This window comes from Dipodomys ordii, unplaced genomic scaffold, assembly GCF_000151885.1.
Source record: "Dipodomys ordii isolate 6190 unplaced genomic scaffold, Dord_2.0 Scaffold117, whole genome shotgun sequence".
In the NCBI taxonomy this organism is placed as follows: Eukaryota; Metazoa; Chordata; class Mammalia; order Rodentia; family Heteromyidae; genus Dipodomys; species Dipodomys ordii.
Genome location: NW_012267333.1, coordinates 3,217,063 through 3,236,281, shown reverse-complemented (window position 1 = coordinate 3,236,281; position 19,219 = coordinate 3,217,063). Strand labels below are relative to the sequence as shown.

Below are 19,219 nucleotides of genomic sequence, written 5' to 3'. Positions count from 1 at the left end.
GAATCTCAATGTTGTTTTGATTTGCATCTATTTTATGGCTAGGGAGGTTGAGCCTTTCTTCATGTGTCTATTGGCCATTCTTATTTTCTCTTCAGAGAAATTTCTCTTTAAGTCTTTAGCCCACTTATTTATTGGGCAGTTCTTTCTTTGAGGATTTGTTGTTGGAGGATTTAATTTTTTGAGTTCCAGGTATATTTTAGATATAAGACCCTTGTCTGTTGTATGGCTAATGAAAATCTTCTCCCAATCAGTGGGCTTTCTATTGATCTTGCTAGCTATGTGCTTTGTCATGCAGAAGCTCTGCAGCTTCATGCAATCCCATTTGTCCAACCTTTCTGTGATTTGTTGTGTTCCTGGGTTTTTATTAAAAAATTTTTGGCCTGTGCCAAGGATCCCTAGAGTTTCTCCTATTCCTTCCTGTAATGTTTTCAGGGTTTGACCCATATTTCTAGTCCAACATTTTGCTGGTTAATTGCAGATAGAGTCTGGTGAACCTTTCTGCTGAAGCTTGACCCTCAGAGCCCAGCCTCCTGAGTAGCTAGGATTAGAGGTTTGAGTCACCCATATGATTTGAATATTTTCTATCCTATCCTCAAAGGTGTGTATTTTAGATTGTTCAATGTATGCATGCCAACTTTATAATATAAATTCTATCTTCTTTCTTTGTTCCATATTGATTGCATCTTTGTGATTTGTCTATGTAATGCTGGCAGATAATAGCTTGTGATTTATGATTTTATTACTCTTCTTTGATATGTTGATACAGTTTTACCTCATCCATTTTACTAAAGAGTTTGAGTACTTTGCATATATTATCTTATTTAGTCTTGAAAATAATGCTTTAAGTAATTTTTGTAATCTGTTCTTCGCAAATGGGAATCTAAGCTTCTTGCAGACTAATTTATCTAAGAAGACGTAGTTGTCAGTAAATTCTGTTCTCTATCTATGAATACTTTCATCTCTCACTGTATTTTATGATATATGGAATTAAACAAATCTCCCTGCAGTTAAACAGATCCGTCTCACTTTCAAACATGTAAGAAGTTAGCCATTATCAACTTCTTTTTTAAAATACTATTTTTATTTTTAATTATTATTATAAAGGTTATGTACAGAGGTCATATAGTTCTATAAGTCAGGTAGCAAGTACATTCTTTTTGGACAATGTCACCCCTTCCCTTGTTGAATTTCAACTTCTTTGTCAGCAATGAATTCTGAAACTGTCAAAGTACATTTTCTATTTTTCTTATGGCTTGTTCTTGAGGTGCCCTCTGTTGAGGGATTAAAATCCTTCAAAGCATTTCACCAGAAACTTGGTAGGAGGAGGTTAGGGTGCAGATGCAGTTGCATTGGGTTTGTGTATACACATCCAAGCCTGCCTCTTATTCACTCTAGCCCTTCCTCTGATCTTGCAAGTTGGTTATAGAGACAATCATTACGTGGATAAATGAAGCCTCAGTTGTTTAAGGAGTTCCCCCACTTTTTTCCTTGCTTGGAGGGGGGCGGTTTCACCTTTTCACCCGGGTTTTTTTGCTTTTTTCTTTTGACTTTTTCCCGGCTTTTCCCTTGGGCTTGTTGGGAAGGGGGTTTGTTCTTTTTTTCGGCCTTCTTAACTTTTTCAATTGTTGTTCCTTCTTCTTTGGTGGGAGAGGAGGATTAATATTGATGAATTTTGCCAGTACTTGTGCTTAAACTCAAGGCCTTGACCTCTTGCTTGACTTCTTACATAACATAGAATTAAAGCTGGCATTTTCTCACTTGAGCCATGCCTCCACTTCTTGCTTTTTTGTTAGCTAATTGGAGATCTGCCGGAGTTGGCTTTGAATGTTGATTCTTAGGCCGCAGGCTCCTAAGTCACTAGAATTATAGGCACGAGTCCCTGGTGCTCAGCTTAATTTGGAGATTTTTTTTGTCAAGTAATTTACAGGGCAATCTATTTCTATACTCTGCAATCTAGAGTTAACATTTCAAGGTAACGATTTAAGTGTTTCAACATTTACTCAGTGATATATAAACCTCTGAAATTAAAGCTGTAGGTTGCAAACAGTTTGCCCCAGACATACTTACATATTTCATGCAAGTTAACAACCCAGGCTGTGTGTGCAAAGTCCAGTGGGTTAACAGTTCTGATGGAAAGGTCAGATTCTCTGCCCAATTTACCTTCCCTATACCTACAGGTTTCTTACTTCAGACCCAGTGTCCTCACAGGGTTTCAGTGTTATAGATAAATCTCACTTACCAAGTAGAAGAATCCCGTTGGAAATATCTGGGGTTTGAATTCAAACCCAATTAAAGGTTAAGCATTTTGCAGAAATCAGGGAAGAATGCTCAGTCAGATGACTGTGGCTGGTCAATTTTAGATTTTTCTTTGCAACCCAGCAAACCGGAGCATATTAAAATGGTTTAGGGAATAGCTCGGAGGGAATGGTTCTGCTGTGGGCTAAAAGGTTTTCTCTCTGGAACATGAATAAGCACCTGGGGCAGCCCCAAGGGCTTCTGGGAAAACCCAGACCTACCCAGGGAGCATGCGTTCAGAAGAGGCTCATTATCTCATCCTCTCCATGTATCTTGGAGGAAAAAAAGCAAACCTGAGGTTTCATGGTAACTGCTAAGCCTTCTAGGTCTCAAAGCTCAACTGAGCTTCTGCAGGGAATGCACATGGCTGTTTTTGTCACTAACTCTCCTCATGTCTTGCAATTAGTGATCATGTCAGGACTGAAACCTAGAGCGGAAGACTTTTGATGAAGGTGTCTTTACACTGCATCTGCCTTAGTCTTGATGTCAAATTGCCTGTCTGAGGTTGAAAGCCAACTGCATTGTCTGCTCAGAATTTTATAAGGCATGCGACTGGCCCAGGAAGAAATGAGACTGGGTTGATGTAAACATGCTTTATTTCTGTCTGTAGGGAGCAGCCTCTAAGCTCAGCTCTGGTAAAGATCCATTTCTAGGTCTCTATGTTCAGTCATTATTCCATCTTTTATCTCTTTCTTGTGTCTAAAACCTATACTCCCTTTGTTAAGACCGTACATTTGCCCTGAGTTCCATCTGTCTTACATTGTTCATCATGAGTTCTTAGTCATCCCTAGTACTCAGCTACATTCTGGATTCCTGGAATGGCCTTCTAGCCTGCTGCATTCCTAGATAACAGAACTTGTGTTGTGTTTTCTTAGACTAACTCTCCAACTTGTTACCTTTAGCCACTCATTATGACAGCATCAGAGCTCTTCCAAAAGTAGGAGGCTTAAGTAGCCCCTGTGCCCCATTGGCTTCTAAGTAACATGTCTAGAATAAACTTCTTTATTAGCAATCATTCAGCCAAGCCAGAGTGGGCTGTTTATTTCAATTACAGAGCCAGATGATTCAAGAATATATTATAAAAAAAGGAGGCAATCACAAATCCGGATTTCTGACATCTCAGAAAATTCTGTTTTGACATTATTAACAATCATTTCCTATAGTTAAATATCTTTGGGACAATTGTATGACAAGAACATACACTGAAAATGGAGTTTTCAAATGTTTCCTGCAATCTGTACAAAGTAGAGGGGCAGTTGGGGGCCAAAATTGGAACATTCCAACTCCAATATCACTAAGATAACTTGTAAAGTGGCTCCATATAGGATGTTCCTTCCTTCCTTTTTTCCTTCCTTCCTTCCTTCCTTCCTTCCTTCCTCCCTCCCTCCCTCCCTCCCTCCTTCCCTCTCTCTCTCTCTCTTTCTTTCTGTGTAATCTAAAATGCTTTGATGTGTTTCATTATTATTGTTATTATTGTCATTATCATTAATATTATGTATCTTTCCAGAACTTCTATGTGAACATCTAGAAAGAGATACCTTAAAAAGAAAATCTCAGTCAGGAAATTTGGAGCAAGTGTTTTGATGTAGGAAATGCTCAAGAAAACTGCCCAGGCTGACTTTAACCCACAATGCACAGATCTCAGCCTCCTGAGTGGCTAAGATTATAGATGTGAGCCCCCAGTGCCTGGTGAAAAATATTTTTTTTAAGTTGAAAATACAGGTGGTAAACACATGTTATTTGTCTATATAAAATAGCAAAGATTTCCTGTGTCATAATATCCTGTAAATATAAAAGATAATAAAATGAGAAATATTTCTTTCCTGTTTTTGGTAGTGCTGGGATTTGAACTCCGAGTCTCACCCTTGCTCAGCTTGTTTGCATGGCTGATGCTCTACTACACGAGACACTCTTCCAGCCTGGCATTTTGCTGGTTATTTTGCAGCTGGCGTCTAACAAACTCTTCTGCTGAGGCTACCATCCTCCAACATCTTAGCCTCCTGAGTAATGGGAATGACAGGCACGCCCCGCTTGAAAACCTACTTCTCACAGGAGCCAGAGATGTATATTCTGTTAGATTTACCTGCCAGCCTCCAAAATTCACTTGGTTCTTCTTGTCTCCCTCACGCCCCCATGTTCTACTACAGAAATAAATAAGGTGAACTCTCAGTGGCTTAAGACAAGAGGCACTTTGGTACTTTTTTTTTTTCCCCGCAATGCCACACCACTCAGCTAGGGCTTTCTAACCTGTGTGATTGTGATTGTGATTGTGTGTGTGTGTCTGTGTGTGGTACAGGTGGAAAGATAGGTAGAACTTTGGTACTAGGTCGTCTCAGTTCACCCCATAAAGTCTCCTAATAGTTTCCTTTTACTCTTGATTTCCTTTACTGTTGAGTTCATAGAATCCAGAAAAATTGGATAAAACGTGTATTAAATTTTATAATTATTTTGTTAAAATAAATCCCCACTGTCTTCCATTGGCACTTAGAATCAAGTCTGATTTCTTGCTGTGGCTTATGGGATCTGCGGTCATATATGCTCTGTTCCCTGCCTACATCTTTAAAATTAAAAATAAATCTTATTAGCTTCTGTTTGTTCCTTGAAAGCCCAGCTTACTCTTGCCTTAGGACTTTTTTGTTTTTTTTTGGCCAGTCATGGGGATTGAACTCTGGGCCTGGGTGCTGTCCCTTAGTTCTTCAGCTCAAGGCTAGCACTCTACCTGTTGAGCCATAGCACCACTTCTGGCTTTCTGGTGGTTTATTGGAGACAAGAGTCTCTGGACTTTCCTTCCTGGGCTGGCTTTCAACCTCAGTCCTCAGATCTCAGCCTTCTGAGTAGCTAGGATTACAGGCATGAGCCACTGGTGCCTGGCTCTTACCACAGGACTTTTGCACTTGCTGTTCCTACTGTCCAAAATACTCCCTACATAAGAAGACACTTTCATGCTTTCTTTTCCGTGCAGGTCTCAGGTGTAAATATCATATCAGAGAGACCCTTTTTGACCCCTGGGAATCCCCTTCTCTATTTCTTTATACCATACTTCCCTTGCCTCTGCCTCCTAGAATGAGAACAGGGATTTTTAATTTTTCTTGTTCATTGTTGTATCTCCAGTGCCTAGGACAGTTCCAGGTGTTTCTAGTCACTCAACAAATATTAATTCAAACTAATCAAAGAGGAGATCCTTAATGTTTCTGTAATCCAACCACAAAAGTCAAATACCTTAGTAGAAAGTTAAACAAAGCATCCCATTGTGTGCACAAATAGGAACAATGATCATGCCAGTTAAAAAGAAAATAAAATGGGCAAAGGTTATGAATGCTGAAATTACAAAAGAAAAGATGAAGATGGCTAACCAGATGGAAAATTTAACACCACAACAAGTAAAAAATTATAACTTTATAGAGCCACGAGATACTTGTTTGCCTTCCTAAATCACCGAATAGTGGAAAGATGATCACAGTCCTTTGCTGCTGACGGGGTTCTGTCAACACACACCTTCATGGAACATGGGGTCTGGGGAAACATCTTGAAGGCAGTTTATTAATTGCATGAAATTCCTTCCTCCCCAGAGCTGTAGGAAATTATCCCAGGAAATAACCGTGCATGTGCATAAAGATGTTATTTCTTTTTAATAAATGGGAAGCATCAAAGTGCCCAAGTTTATTTAGAAGCAGTAGCCTAATTTACATGTGAAGATCCTGAGAATATAATGCCATAAGTATCTCCCAGTATACACACACACACACACGCACACACACGCACACACACACATACACACACATTTGCTTTTAGTTTTTGAATATTGCATGATTATAATAAAAATTAGCCACTCTCTACTCAGGCAACTGGAGAATTTCCCAAGATGAAGGATTAAAAGCCGGACTTTCCCAGGGGTGGCTTAGCCATATAAAGTATTCCCAACAGTGCTGAGTGGGGAGGGAGCTCATGAGGGCTCATTGGGAAGGTAGAAAAGGCCTTCCTGTGTGCAGGGTTGCATTGTGGGTGGTAGGCATGGGTGCTAGATGGTCAGAAAATAGCAGACAGGGATATAAACATAAGGGAATCCAAATGTTCTCCATCAAAAGTCAAAAATGAGAAAATCTCGATTAATAAATGTTCTAAATGGAATTCACTGTAGTTTCTTCTAGGACAATATTCTTTGTATATAGAGTCATCCCTTGGTTTCCTCAGGGGTTTGGTTCCAAGTTTTAACCCAGGGATGCACAGGATGCTTGAGGCAAATGCCATGGCATTTGCGTATGACTTGTATACATCCTCCCATACACTGTGAATCAGCTCTTGATGGCTTACAACTTCCTACAACTTAGTTACCTGCTCAAGTTAGTTAGCCAACATTAGCTAACACTACGTAGCTCGTTGTCATATGGTTCTTTTTAGAGACTAGTGAGAAGAAAAGAAATGTATTTACTTGTTCACTAAAGATGTAACTCTTCTGGACATTTTCTGTCTAGATTGGCTGAATCCATGGATGTGGAACCTGTAGACATGGAAGACCAAGTATATGTTTTCTGTTATTATTATTTTTAATCATTTTTGTTATTTTTATTGATATACAGAGAGGTAACAGTTACATAAGTAGGGTAATAAGTATATTTCTTTTTGGGCAATGTCACCCCTTCCATTGCTCTCTCCCCGTTTTCCCTTCCATTCCCACCCACAAGTTGCATAGCTCAGTTTCAACATAGTATCCAGTGAGCACCACTGCTGCATTTGTTCACCCTTTGTCCCTCCATTTCTGTGTTCCCTTATTCTCTCAAAGAGAAAGAACAAACAAGACAAAAAGAAAACAAAAACAGCAACAAAGAAAAAAACTACTATGTGTATAGACATATATAAGGACATATAAATAAAACACTATAATATGTCTTTAAAAAATTTAAAAATGTTATTATAAAGATGATATATGGAGGGTTACAGTTACCTAAGGCAGGTAAGGGGAACATTTCTTTCTGGACAATGTCACTCATTTCCTGGTTCTGTCCCAGTTTTTCCCTTCCATCCCCACCCACAAGTTGTCTAGTTCATTGTCAACATAGTGTCCAATGAATACCACTGAAAAACATCATTCCATTTCAAATGACTTATATAATAGCTTTTTCTATATGAGTTTTTTTTGGGAGAGGGGCAGAAGTTGTCTCCTGTGCCCAAGAGATTTGAGGATTTCACATTTCAGAAAACAACAACGACAACAAAAAAACTTCGGAATGTCTTACCTTTAGAACATAATTACTTCCCTTGAGCTAGTTCAAGTTCAAGTGTCACACTGGAAGAGAAACTTTCCACTCAGTTTGCCCAGACCTTCAGGACAGACAGAGTGTCTGTATCTGGTGCTGATGGCCCAGCATTCATGAGGGGCTCACTGAGAAGTCCTGCTATATCTTAGGGTAATGCAGTGGCTTTACCATGCTCTTATCAATCAAATGATAGAGGCCGTCCACTAACTGTATACAATGGCATCTGACACTAAGTTTAAAAGGTGTCAATGCCGATAGCACAAAGTTCTGCACGGATTATCGATCATATCTGGCCATGTTCTAGGTGCTTCCTATGGGCCATTTTGTGGAAGCCTCCAGACTATTCCAGGAGGAGGGCATAGAAAAAGCTATTATTCATAGAAATTCACAAAGCAGAAGTAGGATCTGAACACAGGCCCACTGTCAGAACTTAGGTGTTAAATAGCATGGTCTTGTGCACCTTCTTTCAACTGTTAACAGGGTTCTTTAGAATGGCAGGATTATATTGGCTTAAATTTCTTCCTTTAAACTTAAAAAAACCCATTGCTCAAATTTTCTGCAGTGATTAAGTTCTGTCAGTTATTGATTAAGTGACACAGGCAGTGCAGCACAGTGGGTAAGAGTCAATGATTTGCGCAAGTATGGTGATGCATACTTGGAATCCCAGCACTCTGGAGGTGGAGGTAGAGGACGGAATGTGAGGCCAGGGTGGGCAACATCTCGTTTCAAAAGAACAAAGCTGGCTAGGTATGGTGGTGCGTGCCTGTAGTCAGAGTTACTCAGGAAGCAAAGCAGGAAGAGGGGGAGCCTAGATGGAAAGCAAAATATGACAAAAATGGGCTAGGGCATGGCTCAGGTGACAGAGCATTTGAGCCACGTGCATTAGATTCTGGGTCTGACTTTTTGCTCTTATTGGTAGCATAGAAGAACCACAGTGACTGCCTCATAGGATTTTTTATGAGGAATCAGTGAGTTGAGTGTAAATACAAATGCATATGGGGTTCCAGGCCTTTGTTAAATATTAGTTGAAGAAAAGAGAAAACAGGCTCCACCTAGTCACTCATTTTACTTGTGTCTCATAAGTGAGACTGGGCAGAAAGGGCCATTGCAGATTGATAACCAGCTCCTCAGAGTGTACAGGACGGAGGTCATCTCCCTCCTCCCCAGGATGAGGCTGAGGTATGGTGGGGGCTGCCTGACAGAACCAAGAGAGAACACTAACAGCATGTAGGTGGCTCTTTTCTGATGAGATCTTTCCTCTGGGGGTTGGAGAACCCTAATGAGAAGCTCAGGGCCTGATTAGAAACTCCAGTCAATAGCAATCCCCTTGTCTCATTCTTCTGGGATGAAGGGTCCAGGCCAGGATAGAGCATGCCTATTAGCTGGTGTGCCCATGGATGCTGGGGCTTGGGAGCGACAGGTGCTGAAGATGCCGTTTGCTCTGGTCTTCAAAAGCTCTTCTTAGGGACCCCATTCTGTCCACACTCACCTAGCCTTCTCATCTGGGGGAAAGACTACTTGGTTCTGCTGAAGGTGAGGGGTGGTTGAAATATACACAATATATGTAATATATGTAATATCTATGGTTGGAAACCATCCTCTGCATTGGAAATGTACTTAATGGCCTAAATCTTGGTCTCTTATCATCGCATATTGGCTTTTAGTTTTTGTGTCTTTACCAAGTAAGGTCAAAGCTAAGTATAATGTGTGTGTGTGTGTGTGTGTGTATGTGTGTGTGTGTATGTGTGTGTGTGTGTGTGTGTGTGTGTGTCTGTAATACAATAGGCTGAGATTTATTACCTTCATTTTTCAGAATCTTTGGGTATCTCTGGGCTTTTATTGTACAACAAAGTACATCTCAAACTGCTTTCAGTCATTGTTTTAGCAACAGAAGAGATAAGATATTCTCCGCTATCTCTTCCACTACAAGGAAAAGTAGGAAGGTTCTTGTTCAATCTCCGAGAAGCTTGGTAAAAGGATTTGGAATGATTCAGCAAAGAAAGCTGGAAGTTTAGATAGGCTCAAAAAAAAAAAAACAGTACAAATTCCTTTTTGGGAGAGAATTTTCTCCAATCTTGGAGTTGTTAAGGCTCCAGTGATGTGATTGATCAGAAAGAGTTGCTGTCAGCTCAGAAATCAGCTCAGAAATGACATTAGAGAGGGTTATTTCTGCTCTGGGGGGTAGATAAATCATGCATCCCTATAGCTTATGGAGTCACTTCTGTGACTGGCTGAGTCTTCTCTAAGGAATAGAGAATGGAGATCTCCCATTTCTGAGCTGATCAACCAGAGGTAACTTTAAGAGAAGCTAGCTCTAAGGAGGTTACTGGCAAAAGCTGACAAGGACTGGTCCTCATGCTCACAGATTGTATGACTTTCTCTTCTAGGAATTCCCATGTCCCAATATTTCTCCCCACCCATTCTCAAAGGGTAATGGTGGCGGTACATCTGCTTCTATCACTCTCTGAGAAGCAGAGATCTTTGAAGCTCAGGGGGTCAGTCAAGCTGTGCTGAGAGGGAACCGCCCAGGCTGAGGGAGGGTGGGGCTCGGCTCAGGCCATTGGCAGATGGTATCTGAGCAAGATTCTTCTCACCTCTGGACTTCTCTTGCCACTTGTTTAGGCTGAGAGTAATGCTCACTCATCTGCCTGAGGACAAAGTGGCGCTGGTGCTGGTGTGGGTGGTAGAAGATTCATGGCTTTCAGAGATTCCTTTAAGTTCCAAGATTTTACTTCACACTCAGTCTGGGGAACAGATGAGCTAGAGTGAGGAAGGAGGACTTGGGTAGACAGGAAGGTAAAGATAAGACATTGGAGGTCAGCATTGGGGAAGATGTGATACACCAGCCCAGAAGCTTACTGGAGGATCTCAAAGGGAGGAAGAATCTCAAGATGATGATTTTTGTGCCCATCGTCTGGTCTACCTCAGGAAGGGGAGGGCGCAGTTCTATGGCACTTGCGTGGGTTCATAAAGGTTTGGGTCCTGGTTTTGCCTGCTTTTCTTCCCACCTGTGTATTTCTCAGACAAAATGAAGTTTCCTCTCTGTTTCTCCCTTTCTTCACTAGAAAGTGAGTTGAAGTAATGGATATAGAGTGTTTGAAAGTAAGGGATTAGGAATAATTTGTAATTTTGGACATGGGAAATTTTCTTATGAGCAAAAAACCAACTTTGGTTAAACATACAATATATCATCTCAGTTTATCCTCCCAACTTGCCTGTGCTTTGAATGGTTTCATAGCCATCTTACAAAGGAAAAGCCCAAATCAGGACATGTAAGTGACTAGCTAGGATTTGACTGCTCTGTGATAGAATCTGGTGTCTTGATGTCATACAGGCTATGATGTCATGCTATTTCCTGGGAAATTACATCACCAGAAAGTGTTTTCTTGTGCCTTTCTTCTTCTTTGCTGCCAGTAGTGGGGCTTGAACTTGGAGCCTGGGTGCTGCCCTTTGTAGTTTTGTTCAAGGCTGGTGCTCTACCAGCTTTACTGAATCACAGCTTTACTTCCAGGTTTTTTTTTTTGGTTGATAACTAATAATAAGAGTCTCTGGGCAGGCTTTGAATCACCATCCTCAGATCTCAGTCTCTTGAGTATGTAGGGTTACAGGCATGACTCACTTGTGCCCAGCTGTTTTCTTGTGTTTTTATGATTTTTTTATTCAACTAGAAAATGGTCCTCTGAGATTTTTCCAAATGAATTTCTGAAAGAAACAAACAATTCTTGAGTAGAGATGATTATCATCCCTAACTGAACCACTGAAAGCATAGCAGAGGCGGCCATATTGTGTTCACCATTTAAACATCCTGAGAGCTCAATTCTGTCCTGATACCCCGAAGATCAACCAAAGCATGTTGTACCTCATTCTATTTCCCTCTTACAAGTCAGCATGGCAGATGATGCCAGTTTGATTATAAGGATAGAAGAACTACCGCTATTCAGGGATGTACAGTTCTGTATATTTATGACTGTTTCCCCAGTATCCAGCAAGCTGTCTGGAATAGAGCAAATAGGCAAAGGTTTTATAAATTTTCATTGCATAATTCCAGCTGAGAGCACTGGCTATATAACTTTGGGCACATCAGACAACCTTTATGCCTTCCATTTAAAAATAACTTTAAACCTGACTTGAAGGCTCTAAGTGGATTAGTTTCACTGAGCTATATAAATACGCTTCAGATCCCCGACTATATATTTTCCCCAGTATGTGCGATTAGAAAGCTGATTCTTGGGCATTTAGAGAAATAGCTTGCAAGTGCAAACTTTTTACTTTTATAATCATCTTTGTATGCATTTTTTATTTGATCCATAGTAGCATCGTGGTTCGTAGTTCAGAGCTTTCTCTGTGTTAAGATGACAGATAAAGCCTATTAAAATCTGCTGGATTTTAAATTTCTGAGACCTCCAATTCGTTCTCTGAGAATTGGTAGAGGTTTAGGGCAGCATCAGTAGTCTCAACGCAGTCATTCTCGAGTCTTTCTCCTTCAGCTTTGGAAAATATGAGGGTTCCATATCCTAGAAGTATGTACCACTGGCTGGTATAAAAGAAAGAGGCTGTGATTCTTGGGGGTACATAGCTAAAGTGGACCAAGGGTGACCTAGAGTTACAGAGGCCTACTATTATAAAGCCTGATAGATACATGAAATGTTTCTCTGCCTGATCAGTAATTCAATTGATAAATGACTGGGCATGTTTAACACTGATGTTATTCAATATGGTGGAGGGTGGTAGATTCAGGATGGCATTAAGGATTCAATTTCATCTGGGGGCATCCTTAAGAGCCAGAAATAACAATCATGTTGTAAGAGTCACAAACAGAAAACCAGTACTTCAAGGTTTTATTTATCCCTTTAATTTATATGGAATTCTTGAGACTGACTTTTTCTACTAAGACAATACATATTTATGGTTCATCTTTGCCCTTGAGGATTTTGTGGAGTTACTGTTTGTTTTCCCCAATCATTAATCATTAGGAAGTTGATTGGCTGTCCTATCCAGAATGACAACTCATTCTGGAGTACTTTAGGAAGAATCACACAGCCAGGTGCCATTGTTGATAAGAACTACACTTTTATAGCTCTGCTGAAGATTGGCAACTCCTGAGAAACCTTGGCTTTCTTAAAAAAGTTTCCTCTGTCCTCTGTGGATAGAGTTGATGTTTACAATGATCATAATAAGGTGTGCACGGGTCAAGAGCCTTTCTCCCCACCCTTTTTCTCAAAATCCTTGTTTTGATCTAAGGTCTTAGGACCTGGCCCTGGAGATCTCCCCACGTGTTTCCATTTTCTCCCCAAAGCATCAACCCTTCTCCATCATGCATTCATAGATCAGTCTGATTTAGGTTGGGCCACGGTGCATTGCCTTTCCAGAACCCCTTTGGCCAAGTTGTGTTAGGGGTCTGAAGCAAGGACAGCTAATTATGCTGCTTATCCTGGCATTTGGTGACTTGACAATTTTATTTTGTATTTATTTATTCATCAATACTTGTTTCCAAAAGAGATCTGAAGGAGTCTGTCAAAATGCACAAGATACAATAGATTAAACATGAGAAGCGGGAGTTGGGGCCAAGGGCAGAATCTTGTAGGCAGACCACAGCCAGAACAATACTGGTTCACATGGCTTGTGTCTCAAGACTGTGGGAGGGGGTCCTCAGGGTGCAAGGACTCTTTGTTAAGAGCTTCTTCTGATGATAGCTCCAAAAAGAATCTCTTGTACCTTCTCATTTTTTGCAGACAAGACATTGAAATACAATGCTACACAAAGGGGAGCACCCACAGTGCCTCCAACTCATCATTAGACTGTTTGCCAAGACTTTTTACTTAATAGATAGTGATATTCTCCTTGGCCAAATTTGAGAGGACAATGCATATAAATCCACTGGAAAGATCCTGGGCATAAGAATTATGCTCACTGCAGGCTAACCTTGCAATGTATGAGCGATGGGATATGGTTGGAAGTATGACCTTGGAGTCCAACAGACCATGATTCAAATCTCTGCTGAGAGATTCATCTAAACCAAATAGCTAATCTCCACAAGCCCATTTTTCAGTCTCTCAGCCAGGGTAATAAGAATCCATACTGCACTGGGACATTGTGAGTATCTGCGGCAGTATATGAAATACCTGCAGCAGTATTTAACACATAGCCAGTCCTGTCTTAACGTCAGTCAGGATTATTGATTAGAAGACAAGGTTACAGCACATTTAGTTTAAAGAGCGAATTGACTTTATCCGTGACTCTGGAATTGTGAAACATTGTACTTGATTCAACATGTTGAACAGAGGCAATTGTGTGCATAGACAGAAGGAGCCTAAACAGCCAGTGTGGTGGTAGCAATCCTACCGCTATGGGTGCTGAGACCAGAGGGTTTTAAGTTGGAGGCTAGCCAGAGGCTGCATAGTGAGACTTTGTCTCAAAAAAAATAGATAAAAGGAAGGGAAACGAATAAAAGATTAAAAGGATGGAGAAAAGCAGAAACAATGAAACTCAGATCATTTGTTCTAAAGTTACTTCTTCTTGTAAAGAAAAGGGCTTCCTTAGCACATTGGTTAAAACTGGCTAAAATGAGGGAAGAGGTAACAAGTTTGACAAGAGATGTACTTATGACCTTACTCATATAACTGTAGCCCCTCTGTACACCACCGTGACAATAAGAAATAAAAAAAAGCTGGCATTGCGGGCCATTTGTCTATTGTCTCTCTCTTGATTTCTAAGAATGAAAGACGATTCAGCTGAGGCTTTGGGAAAAGGGAGACTTTGATGTGAGACTTTAATATGAGTAATTACACATTGACTTGTTTTCTTTTTTTTGGGGGGGTGGTCTTGTGTAGGAGCTCCATTAAAAAACCTGTTGCATTTTATTTGACATTATTGATAGATATTCCCTTCTCTTATTGGACTTTTAAGAGGAAAAGAGAGATAGAATGATGAGCAGCATATGAGGCTCTTCAGTGTTGTTTTATGGGAGAACGCAGGCATAGAAATTGGTGATTCTTACTTTTTTGACAGAACCTACACTTGAATTCAGGTCTCCAAACGTTGTTTGCAGCCTTCTTACTACATGCTTTCTCTGTCTCATTATGACCGCATCCTTCCCTCAGAAAATAGCTCCCCAGCAGGAAAGACCCAATGTGTCTCTTAGAACAGCGGAGTGGCATCTCCTGACCTGTGTTTCTGCAGCTGGGGTTGCTGGAAGCCGGGGCAGTGCTACCCCGACTCCTGGGCTGGTGGTGGTTCAGAGTCTAAGTTAGAAGAAAGTATGGTGACTTTAGAACCAGAACTCCTGCTGATATTTTACTCTGTGGTCTTGGGAAAGTGGCTTAACCATTTTGAATTTCATAAATTGGAGAAATGGTACATTTCTGATTGGCTGGGAAACTTAATGATTGGCAAATCATTTTTGGGGGATGGGAGAATTTTTTTCGGGGGGGGATTTTATATATCAAATTTCACTCAGTATTAGGCCCAGTGAGTGTTTCCATGAATTAAGTCTTTTCCTTCTCGCAGTACATCAGTGCTATTATTTTCATTGCATAGATACCAAAGCAGAGACTTCAGAAGTCAATGAATTAGCCTACGGCCAAGCAAACAAATGGTTGGGTCAGAACTTGGAATAGGCTCTGTGTTCTTAGCCCTTATATCATATTTCTAGGATTCCAGCCATAACTTTATAGTGGGTGATGCTAAGCTCATCATGGAAAATCCTATACTCCATGGGTCTATTTGTTTGCTATTAGGAAGGTACAACTTCTGAACAAATTTACATTGAGAGTGTCTCAAAAGGATTCGAGAAACTCCATGTATTTTATGATGGGAGCAGAGTGGGCTGTTGTATTTCATGTCATGTTGTTTTATTATTCTGGGTAAATGAGGCGTGGTAAATAGATTTCTAGCATTTCTGCCCCCAATTGCATTGGTGATGGGCCTATCTTTTCTTACTTGGAGATGGCCAATTCTCTACGCATTGTAGCCTATGTTCACAGCACTTACCTTCTATCATGTGACAAAACATGTGTCCTCTGTCAGGGCACAACGCTTCTCCTTCCTTTTTTAAATTATTAGCTTTAACTAGTTGAACTAAGGAGTTGCCATTCAACAAAGCAGTTTATGAACACAATCCATCATAGTCAGTGACACACCTTTCAACATTCTCACTCTCCACCACCCACACCTCCGACCTACCCTTTCCTTTTCTTTTCTTAATTTTGTTGTTTCTTCTTTCTTATTCAACTATTACATCCTCCTGGCTATGCTAGAATGATGGTGCCAGGAGGTAGGGATACCATCAAGTTCTATGAGACAAAAAATACCTGATGCATGGTGAATTCTTGAGTAAGGACACATGTAAGACTCTTATTTCTTGATCAGGGTGATTTTTTTTACAAACTCTTAAAACATTGCAAGACATTGTTTTTGAGCTCAACAACTGGCCCTCAACTGGGAAAACAACCTCAATATTCATATGATCAAGAGCCTATTGTGGGACAAACCAATAGATACTGACCTTCATTCCATCAGCTTTTGCCGAACATTGATCTAAGATCTACTTTAATATTTATCTGAATGTTGATGAGGTATTTCTCAAATTTGGCTATTGTTTGTTCTGAGGAGGAAAGAAGTCATGTAGCATCACCTTTGAAGTCCACATTTCATACTTTCAGGACCCCAAAGGATTAATGCTCAAAGGCACAGAGAAATGATGGTCGTAAAGACTGGGAAGTGATCCATGTGCATTAGAATGTGATGGCCTTGTCTCTTCATGGGCTTTGCAGGCTAATTTTGCAGTGGTTTGATTCAAGCATCTTACTGATTGACAGTGATCTGGCATTTTGGAAATGGGACAGGTCCTTGGGAATGAAAGGAGAGCTTGGAAACCAGGCCATATTTCCTTGGCAGGGAGAGAGAGGAAGGAGTGCACTGGTGAGCATCAGGATGTGGAGGTTCTAACAGTCACTTGCTTTTTAATGGCACTTGAGTCCACTGTGCTTGAGGTAGGGTGGTTGTTGGAACTCCAAGGGACTGTGGACCTGGAGATAAGAAGATTCTAGAATATAGCTGGGAACTTTTCCCAATATTTAGAAAAGCGTATTTTATGGTTTTTAAATCATGATCTAATTTTAATTGACAGATAAAAATTGTATATGTTTACAGTTTGTAATATGATGATTTAAAATATGGATACATTATATCATGGCAAAACAAGCTAATGTACTTAGATTTTTGTGCTGAAAACACTTAAAATCTGACCTCGGCCATTTCTGAGTGTATCTCTATCCTCACAAATAAAAGAATGTTTTTTTGCTTTTTATGGCTGAGTAGTATTTCACTGTGTATATTTAACACACAGTTAAGGAAACATACTTCTAAGTGCAGAAGGGAGAGATAATGTGTCATGCATCTCATATGCAAATCATATCATGTGTAATAATACTGCAATTTAGCATTATAATCCCATTAATCCAAGGAGGCTATAATTGAGAAAGGTTGATTAACTTGTTCTAGGTTTAAAAAGATTGAAACCTCTACCTGATTTCAAATCCAGCCCTTCATACTGCACCTCAAAGTTCTATCTACATAAAGCATGTTTCTCCTCCACTTGAAGATGACCTGCATTTCTTTTTTTTTGTTGTTGTTGGTTATGGAGCTTGAACTCTGGGCCTGGGTGCTGTCCCTCAGCTCTTCAGCTCAAGAAAAGTGTTCTACCACTTGAGCCAGAGCACCACTTCTGGTTTTCTGGTGGTTTATCGGAGATAAGAGTCTCATGAACTCTACTGCCTGGGCTGGCTTTGAATGTGATCTTCAGATCTCAGTCTCCTGAGTGGCTTGGGTTACAGGTGTGAGCCACCGGCACCCGGCGATCTGCCCTTCTAATGTGAGATCTGCAGAGGTTTGGAAGCACTCAAAGAAATGATTTCTAACCTCGGCACTGCCTGTTTAGTATGAAATCCATGGGACGAACAAATCACTCCACTACATCTCTCATACTCTTGTCAAAAAAAAAATGAAATGGTGCTTCCAAGGATTTCTGAAAGCTCAACTGAAGTGAAGTTTGTGAAAAATGTAAAGTGCATGGTAAATCTGAAAGTTCATTCTATTACACAGCAGCAGCAATCAAAATCAAACACAGTCACTTCATCTTCAATGAGCTCTTGTTACTAATTGTCATAATATTATGATATTTATCTATCTATTTATTTATCTATTTCAGCAAGTGACTTTGTCTTCATGGCAGAAAATGCCACCAGGGTGACAGAATTTATCCTGATGGGGTTCCAGCTCCAAGCATCCCTGCAGATGAGTTTCTTCTTTGTGTTTCTGGCCTTTTATCTGATCACCATTGGGGGAAATCTAGGCATGATCGTACTAATTCAGAGCGACCCTCGGCTCCAGACACCCATGTACTTCTTCCTCAGCCACCTTTCCTTTTTGGATATTTGCTATTCTTCTGTCATTGTCCCTCAGTTGCTTGTGACCTTGGGGACAGATAAGACTGTCATCACCTATGGACGTTGTGCTGCCCAGTTCTTCTTTTTCACCCTCTGTGCTAGCACGGAATGTTTCCTTTTGGCTGTGATGGCTTATGACCGCTACGTGGCTGTGTGTAACCCTCTCCTCTATGCCATGGCGATGACCCCACAGGCTCGTCTGGGGCTGGTGATGGCAGCGTATGGTGGTGCCATGGTGAATACTGTGATCCGCACAGGGTGTACCTTCTCCATCTCCTTTTGTAAGTCTAACCAAGTTGACTTCTTCTTCTGTGACCTGCCACCATTGTTGAAGCTTGTCTGTAGTGAGACAAGGCTCCAGGAACAGGTCATCTTCCTCTTTGCTTTTCTGGTCATCACAACTAGCATTCTGATCATTCTTATGTCGTATCTATTCATCATTCGGGCGATTCTGAAGATCCGGACGGCAGGTGGCAAAGCCAAGACCTTCTCGACCTGTGCTTCTCACATGACTGCAGTGGCCCTTTTCTTTGGAACACTCATATTTATGTACCTGAAAAGTAACATGGGAAAATCTCTTTGGGAAGACAAGATTGTGTCTGTATTTTATACTGTGATCATTCCCATGCTAAACCCGATGATCTACAGCCTGAGGAACAAGGAAGTGAAGGAAGCTCTGAAAAAAGTTACTCAAAGAATGAAAGTAGCCCAAGCAGACTAAGATCTGAGCTCCCTACATCTAGAAATTCCTACAAGACATTCTTTGGGGGTTTTTGTCTTATCCCTTTAACACATCAGTCAGATATTGGATTACCAAGATAGTTTGAAGGAGAAAAACATATTTCTGGCTCCCAGAACTTAAAAATAAACTATTTACTCTCCAGTCAGAAATAGTCCCCCTCAGTTCTCTCTTCAGAAAAATTTCTGCCTTGCTGTGAATAAAGATCAAGAGATCTCGAGCCAGAATCAAGAGAGATGGAGAGACACAAGTTTTTATAAATAATAACATCTTATAAAATCTAAGATTTATTTTTCTGACCTGTTCTGGATATTGATGAAGTTTTGTTCCCAGCTACTTGAATCTTTTTCTACAAAGCTAATTTTTGAGCCTAGAACAATGATAACATAAGAATTCACTTTTAATGTAGTAGAGCAGTCAGTTATTTTAGTTATGGATTTGTGTCTAGAATAATGACAAAGTGATAGCTCACTTTTGGTGTGGTA

General features: G+C 40.4%; 1 protein-coding gene across 1 annotated transcript; it reads left to right on the top strand.

Moving 5' to 3' along the window:
- The first annotated feature begins 17,774 nt into the window (after nucleotides 1–17,774).
- On the top strand, nucleotides 17,775–18,716 carry LOC105995321 (olfactory receptor 9I1-like). The gene has a single exon (XM_013029025.1). It carries the CDS (start codon nucleotides 17,775–17,777, stop codon nucleotides 18,714–18,716), a length of 942 nt encoding a protein of 313 aa, XP_012884479.1.
- The last annotated feature ends 503 nt before the right edge of the window (nucleotides 18,717–19,219 follow it).

What these genes read in the sequence shown, in the direction of transcription:
- LOC105995321 (XM_013029025.1), top strand. Translation starts at nt 17,775, where the DNA reads ATGGCAGAAAATGCCACCAGGGTGACAGAATTTATCCTGATGGGGTTC.